At 30.5% G+C, this 16,285-nt stretch overlaps 7 protein-coding genes across 7 annotated transcripts; 3 read left to right on the top strand and 4 right to left on the bottom strand.

Moving 5' to 3' along the window:
- Positions 1-1,373: 1,373 nt before the first annotated feature.
- On the top strand, positions 1,374-3,185 carry MMR1 (Mmr1p; the record flags this gene model as incomplete). The annotated part of the gene is made up of 1 exon (XM_064860812.1): positions 1,374-3,185. One exon carries the CDS (start codon positions 1,374-1,376, stop codon positions 3,183-3,185), a length of 1,812 nt encoding a protein of 603 aa, XP_064717829.1.
- Positions 3,186-3,666: 481 nt separating this feature from the next.
- On the top strand, positions 3,667-4,797 carry PEX13 (peroxin PEX13; the record flags this gene model as incomplete). The annotated part of the gene is made up of 1 exon (XM_064860811.1): positions 3,667-4,797. One exon carries the CDS (start codon positions 3,667-3,669, stop codon positions 4,795-4,797), a length of 1,131 nt encoding a protein of 376 aa, XP_064717828.1.
- Positions 4,798-6,672: 1,875 nt separating this feature from the next.
- Positions 6,673-7,491, bottom strand: HCR1 (translation initiation factor eIF3 core subunit j; the record flags this gene model as incomplete). The annotated part of the gene is made up of 1 exon (XM_064860810.1): positions 6,673-7,491. The coding sequence occupies one exon, from the start codon at positions 7,489-7,491 to the stop codon at positions 6,673-6,675; it is 819 nt and encodes a 272-aa protein (XP_064717827.1).
- Positions 7,492-8,119: 628 nt separating this feature from the next.
- Positions 8,120-8,671, bottom strand: UPS1 (Ups1p; the record flags this gene model as incomplete). The annotated part of the gene is made up of 1 exon (XM_064860809.1): positions 8,120-8,671. One exon carries the CDS (start codon positions 8,669-8,671, stop codon positions 8,120-8,122), a length of 552 nt encoding a protein of 183 aa, XP_064717826.1.
- Positions 8,672-10,198: 1,527 nt separating this feature from the next.
- Positions 10,199-10,951, bottom strand: NCW2 (Ncw2p; the record flags this gene model as incomplete). The annotated part of the gene is made up of 1 exon (XM_064860808.1): positions 10,199-10,951. The coding sequence occupies one exon, from the start codon at positions 10,949-10,951 to the stop codon at positions 10,199-10,201; it is 753 nt and encodes a 250-aa protein (XP_064717825.1).
- Positions 10,952-12,022: 1,071 nt separating this feature from the next.
- Positions 12,023-13,381, bottom strand: NMT1 (glycylpeptide N-tetradecanoyltransferase NMT1; the record flags this gene model as incomplete). The annotated part of the gene is made up of 1 exon (XM_064860807.1): positions 12,023-13,381. The coding sequence occupies one exon, from the start codon at positions 13,379-13,381 to the stop codon at positions 12,023-12,025; it is 1,359 nt and encodes a 452-aa protein (XP_064717824.1).
- A 552-nt stretch (positions 13,382-13,933) lies between these two features.
- PWP1 (rRNA-processing protein PWP1) lies at positions 13,934-15,679 on the top strand (the record flags this gene model as incomplete). Its single annotated transcript, XM_064860806.1, has 1 exon — positions 13,934-15,679. The coding sequence occupies one exon, from the start codon at positions 13,934-13,936 to the stop codon at positions 15,677-15,679; it is 1,746 nt and encodes a 581-aa protein (XP_064717823.1).
- Positions 15,680-16,285: the final 606 nt, after the last annotated feature.

Raw genomic sequence — 16,285 nt, 5'->3', positions numbered from 1 at the left:
AGAAGAATTTAGATATAGGTGAAGAATCATTGCCGCCCCCACCTATTACAGAGGAAGAAATTGAAGAGTTATTACCCTTGAATTTAAATGGTAAAATTAAGTCCAAGCAACAAATTTATGAAAATATAGATGTATTGGTAAATCGTTCAGAACAAAGAAAATTGTATCTTTATAAACAATCACAATCCCAACCTCAACATAAAAAAGAAGTCATCGAACAAAAAGAAAAACAAACATATTCTTAGCCAAATCGAAGTTATGATGTAATAAACATATATAAATTACAGTTATCAGGGCTAGATCTATTAGTTTGGATTTCCTCTTTCTTTTTTCTTTTGCATTCATTGAGAACGTTAGCATAGAATACTAAGTTTACCAACAGAGTCTCTTATTTAGATACAAAGTCTGTTTCTAAATATTATTTTATTACAAAAGAAATGCAACTTGATTATTGATGGAGCATAATGTTTTCAGCTTTTGCTATATATAAACAATATCAGATCAACTGTAGTATACTTTACAAAAAAGAGAAAATAAGATTAAAAAAGAGGATTATAGGACAAGGGACTAATATAACTTGAGGCTCCTGTTCTAATGTGGTTCACAATTTATTGTCCCTAATACTCACTTTCAACTTCTGTCGTAGAGATATGGTTTACTACTTATATAAGTCATTAATATTGGTGTACTGAAATGCAGCCTTTTTAACCAAAATATAGTTGGCTTCAATTAAATAAATGGTATCTTGTTTGATTTCGAAATGTCTGTCATGTCATACGAAAAATCTAACAATGGACCTACCAGATCAAAAAAAATTTGGTTATTTCCTATTTCAGACATGTTTTGTCTCTCGATGTCCAAGTCAGGAAATACAATAATGTAAACAAACCGAAAACAGAAATCACAAAAACAAAGGAGAAAAGATTTGGGAATACTTTAATTTTTTGTTATGTTCGTTTTGGCTCTTTCTCTCAAGGAAATAATCAACGAATTGACGCAGTAACAGACAGAAAATACTAACTTACTGGTTCACATTGGTAAGAATAGACAAGAATTTCAGAATCAAATCAAGATCAATTTTATAAAATAAAATAGCTTAAAAAAAAAAATCCCTTGGGTCAATTTGATCTTGTTATTTTACGTCTCTTTTAAATCACATGTTTACGTTTTCTTTCAATTTTCTTTCTCTTTAATCAATTTATTTTACTCGTTCGAGTTTAATTCATAAAAGTCCATCTTTATAGACAAACAGTTTGCAATTGTTACTTATATTCCTGGCAGCACCAATCCATAAGAAAAAAAAAATAAAGATAAAACTATAAGTAATAATCCTAGTATAAAATAAAGGTGGAAACGTTATAGCAGATGAAATAATGAACAGCCCTCCTAAATTTTTTAAGGCAGAACAACTGACTCCCTCCTCGTCGCCAATTTCATTAAGTTTGGATGATTCAAGAAATTTGGGACATACTCCAAATTTCGCAAATTTACTAGCTTCTCCCACAAGGTTTAAACTTTCAGATGCGATGGCAATCTCTGCATTATCATCCACCTCTTCTTCCTCGTCTAATAGCAATAATAATAACGGTTATGCACTAACTACCTCTTTGTCCAAACTGAAGACTTACAAGAAAAATATACATCCTATGGAACAAAAGAATAATGACTTTTCTTCGGTTCTATTTAAAGAACAAAATTTCCAAAATATTGGTAGTAATGGCAATATTAGTTTCAATAATAAAAATAACAGGAGTGCCAAGCCTATGATGTTTAAACAAGAGTTTGTATCAAATTATTCTTCTCTACCATTATTGTCTACCCTTTTAAAAGTCAGTAATTCTCTAAAGACAAACGGTAATAAACAGAAAAAGGAAACTCTTAATACTAATGCTACTTCTAAGCCCGATAGTAACAACATAAATTCTTTACTCGATGATAATTTGCCAAAATTGAGTATTAAAGAGACTTTGGAAAGAATTCAAAAACATCATCAAAACTTGAATGTTTCTAATAATAATGATAATGATGAGACTAATAATGATAGATCTGATTTTAATATTAATATTCCTACTACTGCTACAAAAAGACACTCTGAAAATAGAAATGCTATAAATAATAATACGGCTTCTGCAACTGCTTTTATTCCTTCTTATGATAGTCAAAATAATGCTATCAAAAATATTAATTTGAATAATACATATGATATAATAGAATCCAAAGTTCAACCAACAGAATGTTTACTTGCACCTCCTCTAGAATTACATGTAATGCAAAAACCTGTTTCAAATACCGTTACTAGTACCTCTACTTTTCCACAAAAACAAGAATTAATAAATGAACAAACTGTACCCAATCTACCCACGTTCAATTCTGATCATGTGTTGTTAGACAATGGTGTTAATATCCGCAATCCTGCCATAAAATATTTCAATCAACCAAATAATAGATACAGTTTGGTTTCTTCAACTTCTACAGATTATGATAACTTTGATTTTATAGAGCAAATGCCATCAATGGTAACAGCACATCCTCTACCAGATATTAATGAATATACATCAAGGTTAGAATCTAGTAAATTGGACTTGAAAATCAAACAGTTAGAGGTGGAGATTAATGAATTGAAATTACAAAATATTAAATTGATTAATTCAATTTCCACAAGCAATGCCAATCAACATCAAAACAATAATTTGGTAGATCAAATGTCATCCAAAAACACACATGGATATGATATAGATTTACAAGATCAATGGATTGATGGTAGTGATGAAACAACTAGATTAAAAAACAAAGTGAAAGAATTGGAAAAGAAAATTAGCAGCTACAAAAGGACGATTTCTAAATACCAACAAAATAGCAAACTTCGTGCTCCTTCTAAAAGAAGACAATTACATATCGGTAATTCACATCATAGAATTTCTAGACTCTCTCCAATAGAATTACAAAAATATGGAGAAACTACAGATCCATCTTCATCTTTTTCTTCTATCTGTTCTGATGATGAGATAGAAGACACAATAGAAGAGAATGTTATATTTACAAGTGATTCAATACTTAATCACCAACGTACTAGTAAATATAACAAAAATAATAGAGATGGTGAATATGAGGCAGATATTGAGGAACATCCAATTCAACTTCCTAAAAGAAAAGGTTTTAATTTACATATTCCTATTGAGAAATAAGTTTATTTTTCTATGTTTGTTTTTGGTTCAGTATGATTTTTATACTTCAATTATATAGTTCCCGTTTTATTCTTTGTCTGTTTGTCACTTATCTATTTTTAATGCGCTGCTGTTATTATGAATTATTTAATTTATTCATTCTTTGAATTCAATGTATTTTGAAAAATAAATGTACCAATAATTAATTATCAACATCTTTTAGTAATTATCTTTATATAGTTAACAATTACTTTTATATATTTTCTTTAAAATAGTTTGTATCTTTTGACTTTATTAATTAATATAATGGGAGGATGTCTTTTATTTTGAAAAAATTTAGTTACTTTTACTTTTTTTATTTAATTAAAAAAGGTATATATGAAGCATAGTGAAACCATTTGGTAACGGCATAACATACTAAAACCGCATACAAATGTTCAAGATACACATGGGTATTATCAAAAGTTATCAAGTATATCAGTATTCGTAAGAGTAACAAGGTATGAATTCAGCAACAAGACCTAAACCATGGGAATCACAAGTTATTCATAAAGAAAATAATTCAGTAACGGATCATAATTCTACAGGCAATACCAATACTACTAGTAGCAACAATAATAGTAGTCTGGTATCTCCAGAAGTACCACCTTTACCAATAGATACTAATGATAGCCAAGTAGATACAAATAATCAGCAATATGGTGTAGGGCCTTCACTTTATGGAGGTGGAGCGTATGGGGATGTTAATCCAGCATCTGGATTATATGGAAACGGATTTTATGGAAATGGACCATATGGGAATAGTGGACTATATGGAAATGCTGGATTATATGGAAATAATGGGATGTATGGATATGGATTGTATGGTAATAGTGGATATGGATATGGGTATGGATACGGTCGTGGAGCAACGGGGACCGCAGCAGGGATGAACGGTCCAGGTATAATTACAGAATCAACTATGGCCACTTTCCAACTATTAGAAAATTTGATAGGTGCAATAAATGGCTTTGCACAAATTTTAGAATCAAGCTATATGGCTACATATAATTCATTTTTCACTTTAGTATCCTTTGCAGAGGAAATATCAAGATTAAAAGAATTTCTTGGATCGATTTTCGGCATGTTTAATCTTATAAAAATGTTTAAAAAATTATTGATTCATTTCAAGCCACGCAGTATTCATCAAACTAATGAAACTAATTCATTAGTAGAAGAATTTCAACATACAGTAAAGATACGAAATGGCAATAATGGTAAGGAAAATAGAGCCAGGAATAGAAGATTGGCATGGAAGCCATTAATTTTGTTTTTTATGGCAGTTTTTGGATTTCCATATCTGCTACAAAAGTATATTAATCGACTACAGAATAGCCATATTAAACAATTATTGTCCAAAGGTTTAATGGATGAACCTATTGATCTGACAAGTTTGGATTTTGCCAGAGCCTTATACGACTTTATACCGGAAAATCCTACTATTGAACTCACTTTGAAAAAAGGAGATTTGATGGCTATAATATCTAAGAAGGATCCTAATGGAAAAGAATCCTTATGGTGGAGAGTAAGAACCAAAAAAGGTGATGTTGGGTATGTACCATCCAATTATATTGAAATAATCAAAAGAAGGTAATGTTAGTTACGGATGCTTAAATTTAAGTATATATATATATTGTCATTGAAATAATAAACAATAATAAGTAAGTAAATTGAAATGTTATAACTGCAGAAAGTTTAATATCAACTCTATTAGTATATTCATTTTCTTTATATTTATATATATACATATATATATGTGTGTGTACATATCTATGTGTACAGACATAATATATAAATAATCTTAAAAGGTGATTGAGTCCAACTAGCTTATCAAATATAAAGATTAAAAGAAGGAATATTATTAAAACGAAAAAAAAAAAAAAAAAAAAAAAAAAAAAACAGAATATTAGATAAAAGTATTTAAAAAAAATAACTAGAAGTATAATAAAGTAATCATTTTGTAGATTGTTCTTCCTTTGAGGTTATACTTTTAATGGAGGATAAAAGAGAAGTATCATTATCAGTATTTTCCCTATGAACGATATTCTCTTCCTTACTTTTAATATGTTCTTGATTTATGGTTGTGCTTTCTTCAAGATGGCAATGGTTGGTATCATCTAAAGCAGAACAATGATGATCATCATCGTGCTGCTGATGATGATGATGGTGATGGTGATGATGATGGTGATAAAGTGAATCAGGGTGGTTTATTTTACAATCTTTGTCATCACAATTGTTGGTTGAAGAAAAGGATACTCTCCTCTTGATCATATTTGCTACATTCTTTAACCTTGTAGTATTAGTTAAATCTTTGTTCCTACAAGGACATTGGTCACCGTACACAAAAGGAATTGACATGAACATATTTGTTGTTGTTTTATTTTTCTTGTACAACTAATTTCGTAGTTTTGTTTATTTATAAAATAAAATAGCTGAAAATAAAATTTGAAAATAAAATTAACTTACCATATATTAGCTTACTATATATTTTAGATATATGAGAATTAATTGAAAATTTTGAAGAAACTATATTGTAAGAGTACACTTTATTAAATATATAATATTTTCAAAAAGTCTCAAATGTCTGCAAAAAATGTAATTTTTTCTGTTCCTTTCTTTCCTCTCCCCTTTATCAATTCTCGAGTAGAATATATATTTGTGTGTGTGGTATTGTATATTATTGATCCCACTAGTAAAGCTGTAGATTATACAGCCACTCCCTCTCCTTTCACACATTCAACTCCTTCTTGATAATAATAATGAAAAGGGGGGGGAGAGTATTATATACTTTATTTTTTTTATTTATATAGCAGAATTTGACTATTATGGCTTGTATTATGTATTGTTTTATATTAAAAAGAGAACACATGTCACACTTTCTTAATATAATGGGGTTCATAATTTGTAATTGTTGTGGATTGTTTTTCTATGCAATGGAAACAATATCCTTGTATAAAATTTGTATTGTTTTCTACAAAAATTTATTGTTTTTTTCTGTAAAAGAAGGGGCGTGCCATATATGGAAACAATATATCTTGTTAGCGCCAGTTAAAGGAACTGTGAAATCTATTCATGAGATTTTGCGAAATGGAATAAACATGGTATAATGATACTGATAACGTTGATGGTTAAACATTAACAATATATTTGTTATATTGCATAGAAAGAAACAGTAGAAGATTGTTTAAAGTTATTCTGGAAAGATGATTAAAGAATGACTCTCAATTCATTTTACCCAAAAAGTACTTATAATAATTTATATATTTATATATTTATTTGTTTATATACTAATGGTTACATAACCGTATGAAATGCCCTGGATAATGATACTAAAAATAGTAATAATAGTGATGATTCTTTACAAAATTCAATCACACTTGATGATAGTATTGGCAGTATATGGTTTATAGAAATAAAAATAAAAAAAAAAATTCTCTTTTCTTTTTTCTTTTTTTTTTTTCCATTTCTTCTACATAAAATCATCATCGCCAAAATCGTCATAATTGACATCGTCAAAATCAAATTCTTGGTCTTTCTTGAATGCACCACCAAGATTAGTCTTTGCCTTTGCCTTCTTCTTACCTGCACCACCAGTTGCAGTACCACCTTTAACTCTAGCCAACCTTGCCTGTCTTTCTTGTTTCTCCTTATCCTTAATCAACACATTTAATGTGGCAACAGTTTGTCTAATAGATTCTATAGACATAGGTTTTGAGATATCTCTTATTAAATCAATTGCCAAACTAGAAGAATAATTTAATGAGGATTTTTCGTGCATAGAAACAATAGCAGTGGCTAAGGCCTTTCTTAAATTCTGATAGTCACTCTTAGTTTCAGCAGTTTGGAATAATGGGTGGTTTTCAATTGGAGTATCCTTTGTTAAAACTGGGATTTTAGATAATAAAAATTCTTGTTCCTCTCTTTGTTTTCTAGCAGCTCTTTCTCTTGGGTGTTCCTCAGCAATGCCAAGAGAGCCTAATAAGTCAGCAGCATTATTTAAATCTGCTTCTAATTCTGCCTTTTTCAACAATTCCTTACGAGTAGCTTCATCCAATGTATCTAAATCCATTAATGTTTTACTGATAGATGGTTCAGGGGCAGTCTTGTTGTTATTCTTCTTCCCATCCTTCTTCTTGGCCAGTTGAGGTTTTGGTTCTTCCTTCTTGACTTCTTCTGGAGCATCCCAAGATTTCATAACTGGTTCATCATCCCAAGATCCCATTAATAAAGCATCGTCATTACCAGCATTAACATTTGAACCATTAATAGCTTCACTGTCCCAAGACATTTTTCTTGCTTTCCTTTTTTTTTTCAGTTTATTTAGTTTATTAATACTTTTATATTACTTTTTGGTATTTATTAAGGTGAATGTAAACTCTAAGAGCAACTTTAACAGTACATATTTTTGTGTCAGCAATAAAGATATCAGTCTTTTTTTTTAACTGTATTTTTTACTTTGTAGAGATAACCTTTCGACTCGAACCAATTTTTGTATTTTTTTTTTTTTGATTTTTTTGTTTTGTTTTTGGGGTGTCGTTAATAATGATAAAAGTTTTTTTATTTAAAAAAAGGGAAGATTAAAAGAGACAAAGAAGAACGATTGATGGATTGTACATATTTATGAGCTAGTATTTATCGAGGGAAAGGTCGTGTCTAATAGTTGATTATATGCTTCTTTCTAACATTATTAAAGCATATCAGATAAATGGGAATAAATTTTTCTGACTTTTCTTTCTATTCATAAATACATGTAGATGTTATAAGTATATATACTTTATACATTTTATAAAGTTTTACTTAGGAAATGGAGAGATGTTTATACAATATGTTTATATGTGAGTATGTACATGAAGAGTAAATGCAGTTTAGAAGACAAAAAGGTGTACTGAATAAATTTGAAAAGAGGTGGAAAAGCGTTAAATTTGTTCTTGTCTCATGGCTTCTATTCGTTGCATTACTAAAGACATCCCTAAACGGGATCTTTTCATGCTTTCTTCGAACTTTGATTTTGCCATATTTTCAATTTTTTCCTTGAGACTTAATTGTTGTATGGCATTACAAGAAAATGTTACTCGACTATTCACCTGTGTGGCTTTCAATTCATTATTCCATTGATAAGTAGTTCTTTCTTCTACTTGCAACAACTTGACATGGTCCAAATTTTTAATACATGTTTTCATTGTTAACGTGGATCTATCTACTACAGAATATTCAACTAGCCAGGATTCATTAATTTTTGATCCACCGCTAGCTCCAATTATATATGACACCCATATAGGCAATTTCCCTTGTTTTCTAATTAATCTTGTTGTAAACAATTTATTACCATCATTGCTTCGATGTCTATCAATAGTATCAATTGAGAGAATATGTTTGACGTATGGATTTGGATACTTATTAAATAATACACCAGTCACACATTCGAAGTCATTATAGAAAGTGTCTTTATTAGAATGGATCAGTACCATTATATTGTCGTTGTTGTTGTTGTAGTTTTTGTTTCTCACCTCTCTGTATTCTTTCTGTTTATCTTGTTTTTTGATTACTTGATTTTATTTACTAGAACCAAGTATACACATAAAGTGCAACATGTAGGAAACCTCTTGCAAAATGTTTGACATTTTATGATTGTTCTCTAAAGATAACTTAATTCAACTTTTCTTGAACCGGCCCGGTCCTCCCTCCTTGTAAAATCAGCAAAACAAAAAAAGAAATACAGGAATCCATGTGATCGGAAAAAGGGGGAAAAGTATATCTTTTTTTAATAATTTTGCACAAATTCTATTTTACGATTCAATATAATCAGATTATGATCTTCAAAAGAAGGAAATTTATAAAACAGAAGTTATTATAGCTCCTACTTTTATTTCAATTGCAGTATAAATACTACTAAATGTAGATGTATTATTGTCTTTTTTTTTAGCTATGGCAGGATAATTAATTGAAGAAAAACTCATGTATGCAAGTACAGGTTATAAAAGCTTAATGTTGCTTTCTAGTCTTCTTTTCTAAATTTTGTTGCATAATATTTACTAAAGAATGTAATTCTTTCAAGGTATTTTGCAGTGAGTTTTATAGTTCTTTACTAAGTTAATAAAAGTGTAACTAGAGTAGCTTTTAGTAAAAAAAAAAAGTTTATTCATTTTATACACTAAAAAAATCATGTCCATTATAATCAGATATTTTGAGTTTTTTAGATGATTTATATGTAAAAGAAATACTTTCAACAATTTACATGTAAAAAATAAAGGTAATTTAGTTATGCAAAGGGGCTATTTGAGAAATTTTTACTTTAATTCTTTTTTTCATTTTAGAATTTTTTTGCTATATTCAAAAATAGTATATATATATTGATTTTAATTCTAGTGATGTATATGCTATGCTTTAGAAATTGTTTTCTAAATATACCGTATGTGTATTTTACAAATGAACTCTATTTTACCCAAGACCAAATTTTATTCTTTTTTTTTTTTCTTTCCTCAACCTAGAAAGAAGTTGGAAAATATTTAACAGTCATCCATCTAACCTAATAGTTCGTATAATTTTTTTAGAGTGAGCGATTAATTTGAATAATGGTCTTGATTATTGATTATCAAATTTATTGCTGAAGTTGATGTATTAATCATATTCTTTTGTAAAGCATGCTTTTGTTTCTTACCTCCTCATTCTTCTATCTCTTTTTTTTTTATATACAAAATAAAGCAAAATAAGATAATTAAATAATTAAAGAAAAGAAAAAACTGCAAACGGAGAAATTCGTTTGGAATCGTAAGTTTACTGTTCTCTATTTACGTTTATCCTTGTGATGGAGGAGGAAAGGTTGGTAACAAAAGGACTTCAAATAAACTAAGAAGTAACGCCAAAAAACATAATAGTGAATAAAATGGAAACTATTTAATTCAAACACTAAAATACAATACTGTAACAACAAAGTATGTATATACTTTTACAAACAAAATGAAATACCTAAAAGGTAAAAATAAATACACAATTGTCTATAATAATAACAATGCGGCTAAGCCGACGACAGGGTAGTAATAATAGTTCTGTTCTTGTCCACCTAGTCTAATTGCAGCATTCTTTGAAGAACTGTGATGGGATGATGTGGCACTGCTAGAATGGCTTTCTGTATTTGTAGCTGTTGGATCCTTGGTGGTAGTATCAGTTACTGTGGAGCCATCAGCATTTGTAGATTTAACATACCATAGATATTGTGTCGTACTATGACCTTTTGCATCGGTAGTTACTATTGTAGAACTAGGAGAGTCTTTAAAGTGCTTTGATACTTCACTTTTTGCATCAGAAGCGACTTTACTTCCTTCACTTTTTGCGTCGGAAGCAACTTTAGTTCCTACACTTTCTGCATCAGAGGCGATTTTGGTTCCTACACTTCTTGCATTAGAGGCGACTTTGGTTCCCACACTAACTGCACCAGAAGTAATTTTTGTCCCCACACTTCTTGCATCAGAGGCAACTTTAGTTCCCACACTTCTTGCGTCAGAAGCAACTTTAGTTCCTACACTGACTGCACCAGATGCAATTTTAGTTCCCACACTTCTTGCACCGGATGCAATCTCAGTAGCTACATTGGCGGCATCAGATAGAGCGCCAGCAATGTCATCACCTACATCTCTTTTGGCAACATTCTTACTGTTAGAACTACCATCTAATGAGCCGGTAACATCACTGGCTGCAGAAGTTAAACAGGCCAATAATAAAAGCGATAATATCTTTTTGTATTCAGACATGTGTAACGATTTGTTTATTCCAATGTTTTTTTACCTCGAAGAAACTATTTTCTGCCCTTATTAATTACAGTATTTTAATTTAATTTAGTATCTCCAGACGATAGCACTGTAGATGCATACATACATATATATATATATATATATATATATATACGAAAATATTATAAAAGTGATGCTTAGAGCGAAAACTCTTCCCCGTGTAGCGGAAAACATTTCTGACAGTTATCCTTTTTATATATATATTTATACAAAATATTTGTACGCTGGTGTATAGAACAATATTGCTATTGTGTTTCTTTTAACTCCAATAAACATTTACCTGGGTATTATTAAATCTTAAAAATGCCTATTTTATTTGTTCAAAAAAAAAAAAAAAAAGATAAGGAAAAGTGATATTCTCTATTGATCTTGTATGCAATAATAGCCAAGTCATTATTTCAGATACTACTATTTTAGGAAACGGGGCCGTTTGGTTTTTTGTTTTTGTCGAGGAAAACGGAATCTTAACATACAAAAACAATCGGAACATAAAGAAAAATAAGGAAACAAAAAAGCAAACATGAAAAATGACGCAAATAGAGAAGGCGAACGGAAGAGGATATAAGGAGAAGATAGGAACTGAAAGGCTAAGCCATGTTTACCTTTAAAGTATAGATCTCCAGTAGATAAAAAAAAAAAAAAAAAAAGAAAGCAAGGGATGGGTTAAATGAATGGCTATTGGGATTCTCGTAAACTTTTTCTTTTTTTTTCTTTTTTTTTCTTTCTTTTTTCTATATTTGTTTATTTTTTTTCTTGGAGCATTTTGCAAATTAAATCTCCTGCATCAGCCTAGCCTCATCGGAACTTTATGTTAAATGTATTTACTGTAACCACTATCTATGTAAGTATATTATACAATACGATAGCATTTTTTAAGCTACTTTTTGGTTACTCTTATTTTGACAACTAACAATAATTTTAGGCAAGTTAGCAGTATCAATAATTGTGCACACGTATATAGATTACATATTAACTAGTCAACGGTCCTGTATTTTATACAAGTACATTATGTATAAAGCATTTTATTAAAAATTATAACATCACAACACCTATATTACTACGATTCACTGTATCATATTTTTTATCTTCAGTAAGACCGTTGCCAATAGGCAAGGCTTTGTAATTAAACAAGTAAAAATTTAAAAACCCATCACCTGGTCCAAACTTTAAATCATCTAGGAACAAACAATTATCTTGTGAAGTCAAAGCATTAAAAACATCCATTTTTTGTTCCTTGGCCAACACAATAGCATCAGAAATTAAACTATTTAATCTTTTCTCCAGGCATTTACTAGCATCCTTGTCAAACCTATCATTATATCCGAAATCTGCGTCACTTGCGTAATAAAATAGATAGCCAATACCTAACTCTTTATAGATTGCATTATCCAGGATCGTGAAAGGTAGTGAATAGAATGAAAAGAAATCTGTAATTTTACCTTCTTCATCTTCAACTACATAACTGAATACCACTTTATTACATTCATTGCTTCCCAAAAACCAATGTTCGAATTCATCTCTTGAGAAATTTTGTACAATATCAAATCTGGTTTGATATTTATCAAATAAATTTAAAGCTTGGTCTACATCTTTTGGGGTCATCTGTCTTAACCCCTTGGTTTTGGTAGTGTTTGGAATAGCATAATATGCCAACATATCAGCCTTTGTTTTGTTGATTGGAAGTCCAGTAAATCCAACATCAAATAATTTACTCCAGTTTATAGGCCTGTGAGCGTAGCGACAAGTGCTTATAGGAGATGGCAAAATGGTGCCTGAAGTATATAATGCTTGCCAGATGTCACACTTGTTAACACGTCTAGTAATTTCTTTGATTAATACAGGAGCCAGTCTTTTAGATCTCAATTGTTTATGGATACATAGAAAGTTGATTTCAACACTCTTAAATTCATTGTCACGAACCCTTAAATTTACAGGAATAGCAGAGATGAATGCGATTAGTTTTTGAGTCTTTTTAACACGCACACCTACATGCCACTCTTTTTTCCAGCCAGGACTCTTCAATGCCCAATTAAAGAATTCTTTAGTATAATTAAATCTAAATGATGCATCTTTATCTTCTACATAATTTTCATTTAACAGAACAAATAAATCTTCTAATTGGTCACTACTATCAACATCAATGTCACACCATTCAAAATCAGAAAGCATAGGTAACGGGGTATCCGGTATATCAGCTGGAGATTTCTTTATGTCAATTGGACCTTCATCTACTACTGGAACATCTAATGATGGGACTGGTTGAGTATTCCAGAACTTGTAATCCTTCATTTCTTTGCGTTGTTCTTCAGGAATCTCTCTAGGTTTGATAGGCCCTTGACCTAATGCAAGCTGTTGTAATAACTCTTGTAATTTCTTTTGATTATCACTCATTTCCTCGGAGTGCTGTTTTCATAAAATATAGTGAAAATTTCTGTCACTTACGATAACTCTTAATTAGAATTGTCAAGGTTTTTTTTTGGGGTTGTTTTCAGTTGTCTTTTCCAGAAATATGTACAAATAAAATGCATGAAATATTTATCCCCTCTTAATATTTATCATCATATCTAGTTTTCAAATTCAACTAAATAATGTTACTAGCTGGTTCTTGCTCTCCTTCTGCCTCTCTTTATTAAAGTCTCTGTAAGTCACATATTCGATCGAGAAAACAGAAAAAAGAAAAAAGAAAAAAGAAAAAAAGAGAATTCGTTAATATAAACAACTAACAGTAGAAAATTTTTCAAAAAAAAAAACTGAAAAAACTGAAAAATAAAAAAGGAAGAAAATGCGATGAGCAAGGTAGTAAATAGTAAATTAGAGATGTTTGACCACTATATGAATAGATTAGTTATTATTAGTTGTACTGTAAAGAATGCATATATCTGTTGTTTGTATAGATCTTAATAAAATTGTCAACCATTTAATAAAAGGAGAGGGGAAAAAAAGATGATTTCTGCTACCGGATGGGTTCCAAGAGGATTTGCTTCTGAATTTGCTGAAAAATATGAGTTAAATGATGAAGAATTGGCCAGAATTGAAGAAATGGCTAAATTGAACTTAGGTTCAAATACTACAAAAGAGACAGAAGAGAATGAAAATGAAGAAATTGAAGAAACCTCCAAGCCTAATGTTAACAAGTTAAGGGATCAACTTTCTGTTGACGATGATTTGAAAGAATTTGACATGGAACATTATGACGATGATACAGATGTAAATGGACAGGGTGTTGAATTATCTATGTTTCCAGGTCTATCTAAAGATGAGATTCAATTTTATGAAGGGGCAGACGGTGAAGACCCATATATCTCTTTACCTACACAAGAAGAAACAAATGAAGAAAAGCAAGAATTACAAGTGTACCCAACAGATAACATGGTTCTTGCTACAAGGACAGAAGATGAGATCTCCTATTTGGATGTTTATGTTTATGATGATGGTGCAGGTTTTCATGATAGTGACATACCTGTAGAAAAGGGTGATGAAGCAGATCCAGATGTGGCTCGTGGTCTTGTTCGTGATAGTTCTTTATATGTCCATCATGATTTAATGTTACCTGCTTTTCCATTGTGTATTGAATGGTTAAATTATAGACCAGCCTCCAATTCGGATGATCCAGCTAACTTTGTAGCCATTGGTACATTTGACCCACAAATTGAAATTTGGAACCTTGACTGTATTGAAAAAGCATTCCCAGATGTTATTCTTGGTGAACCAATGGAAAATTCAATGGCATCATTATCCAATAAGAAGAACAAAAAGAAGAAAAATGTTCATGTTACTACACATCATACAGATGCAGTTTTATCTTTGGCACACAATAAACAGTTCCGTTCAGTGTTGGCATCCACATCGGCAGATCATACTATTAAGTTATGGGATTTAAATGCTGCCACAGCCGTACGTTCTTTACAAAATATTCATAACAACAAAAATGTATCATCTTCAGAATGGCATCACAGTAATGGGTCCATTTTATTGACTGGTGGTTACGATTCACGTATTGCTTTAAGTGATGTTAGAATCGAAAACGAAAATAAAATGTCTAAATATTGGTCAGTTACTTCAGGAGAAGAAATCGAAAGCGCTACATTTGTTGGTGATAATATAATATTGTGTGGTACAGATTCCGGTAATATTTATTCATTTGATATTAGAAATAACAGCGGATCGAAACCTGTTTGGACATTAAATGCACACGATTCAGGGATTTCTAGTTTATCTGTTAATAAGTTTGTGCCTGGTTTAATGATCACAGGTGCAATGGGTGAAAAAACAGTTAAATTATGGAAATTCCCAACTGATGCTACCAAAAGTACCATGAATGGTCCTACTATGGTTCTCTCTCGTGATTTCGATGTGGGTAATGTTTTAAGTACTTCCTTTGCTCCAGATATTGAAGTAGCTGGTACTATGGTTATTGGTGGTGCTAATAAAGGTTTAAAGTTATGGGATGTTTTCACAAATAGAACTGTTCGTAAAACTTTTGCTTTAGAATTAAAGAATTTACAACAAACAGCTAGGGAAGTGGCTTCCCAAGCTGGTAAATCTTCTAGAATAGCAAGAAAGTATATAAAGAATGACAATCCTGACACTGTCATAACAGTAACTGATCAAGGTGAAGATGAAGAGGAAAGAGATGGTAAAGAGGAAGAGAATGACTGGAGTGATGCCGAATTTGATGAAGAAGATTAGTCGAAATTATATTTTATGAAATTATAAATTATAAATGTTTGGCTATATAGATACTGTGTAATATATTGCAACATATTATAAACTATTTGTACATTACCGTTAGGAAAAAAAGAAAGGAGGGAATGTGTTGAATGATTTTAGTTGCTTCACACATTTCTCTTTGTATTTTGTCTTTACTTCCTTGCAAGAATATTATATACTTCTAGTTTCCTGTTAGTTAACTTCGAGTTCATTGCTCAGATGTCCCGAATCAAATATTAATCAAGCCTAAGACCAAGACTCAATTTTGAAGCATATCTTAATAGTCTCTTCCATTATGAAGATTTTCACACATATGCAAGTTAGATCTTTTTTATTTGTGAATATATTATTTCCGTCTTAAGTGATATAAAATTTTTCGAAATATTTGAAAATCTGCGATGAGTTTAAAAAAATTTTCGAAGAGAGAAAAATGTACAAGTTATTCAAGAAATGAACAATTATAGAACAAAAGCATGTGTAACCACTACTCAAAATATCTACAGGTTCCAAAACATTCGCTATTTACTCTAGGATATTAGATCACACTCTATCAAGTAATTGAGTGGTTATAGAGTTATCTAAAAA

This window comes from Arxiozyma heterogenica (genome assembly GCF_036370985.1).
Source record: "Arxiozyma heterogenica strain weizmannii chromosome Unknown scaffold_5, whole genome shotgun sequence".
Classification (NCBI taxonomy): domain Eukaryota; kingdom Fungi; phylum Ascomycota; class Saccharomycetes; order Saccharomycetales; family Saccharomycetaceae; genus Arxiozyma; species Arxiozyma heterogenica.
The sequence above is the reverse complement of the archived record's forward strand: the minus strand, read 5'-3'. Positions and strand labels throughout refer to the sequence as shown.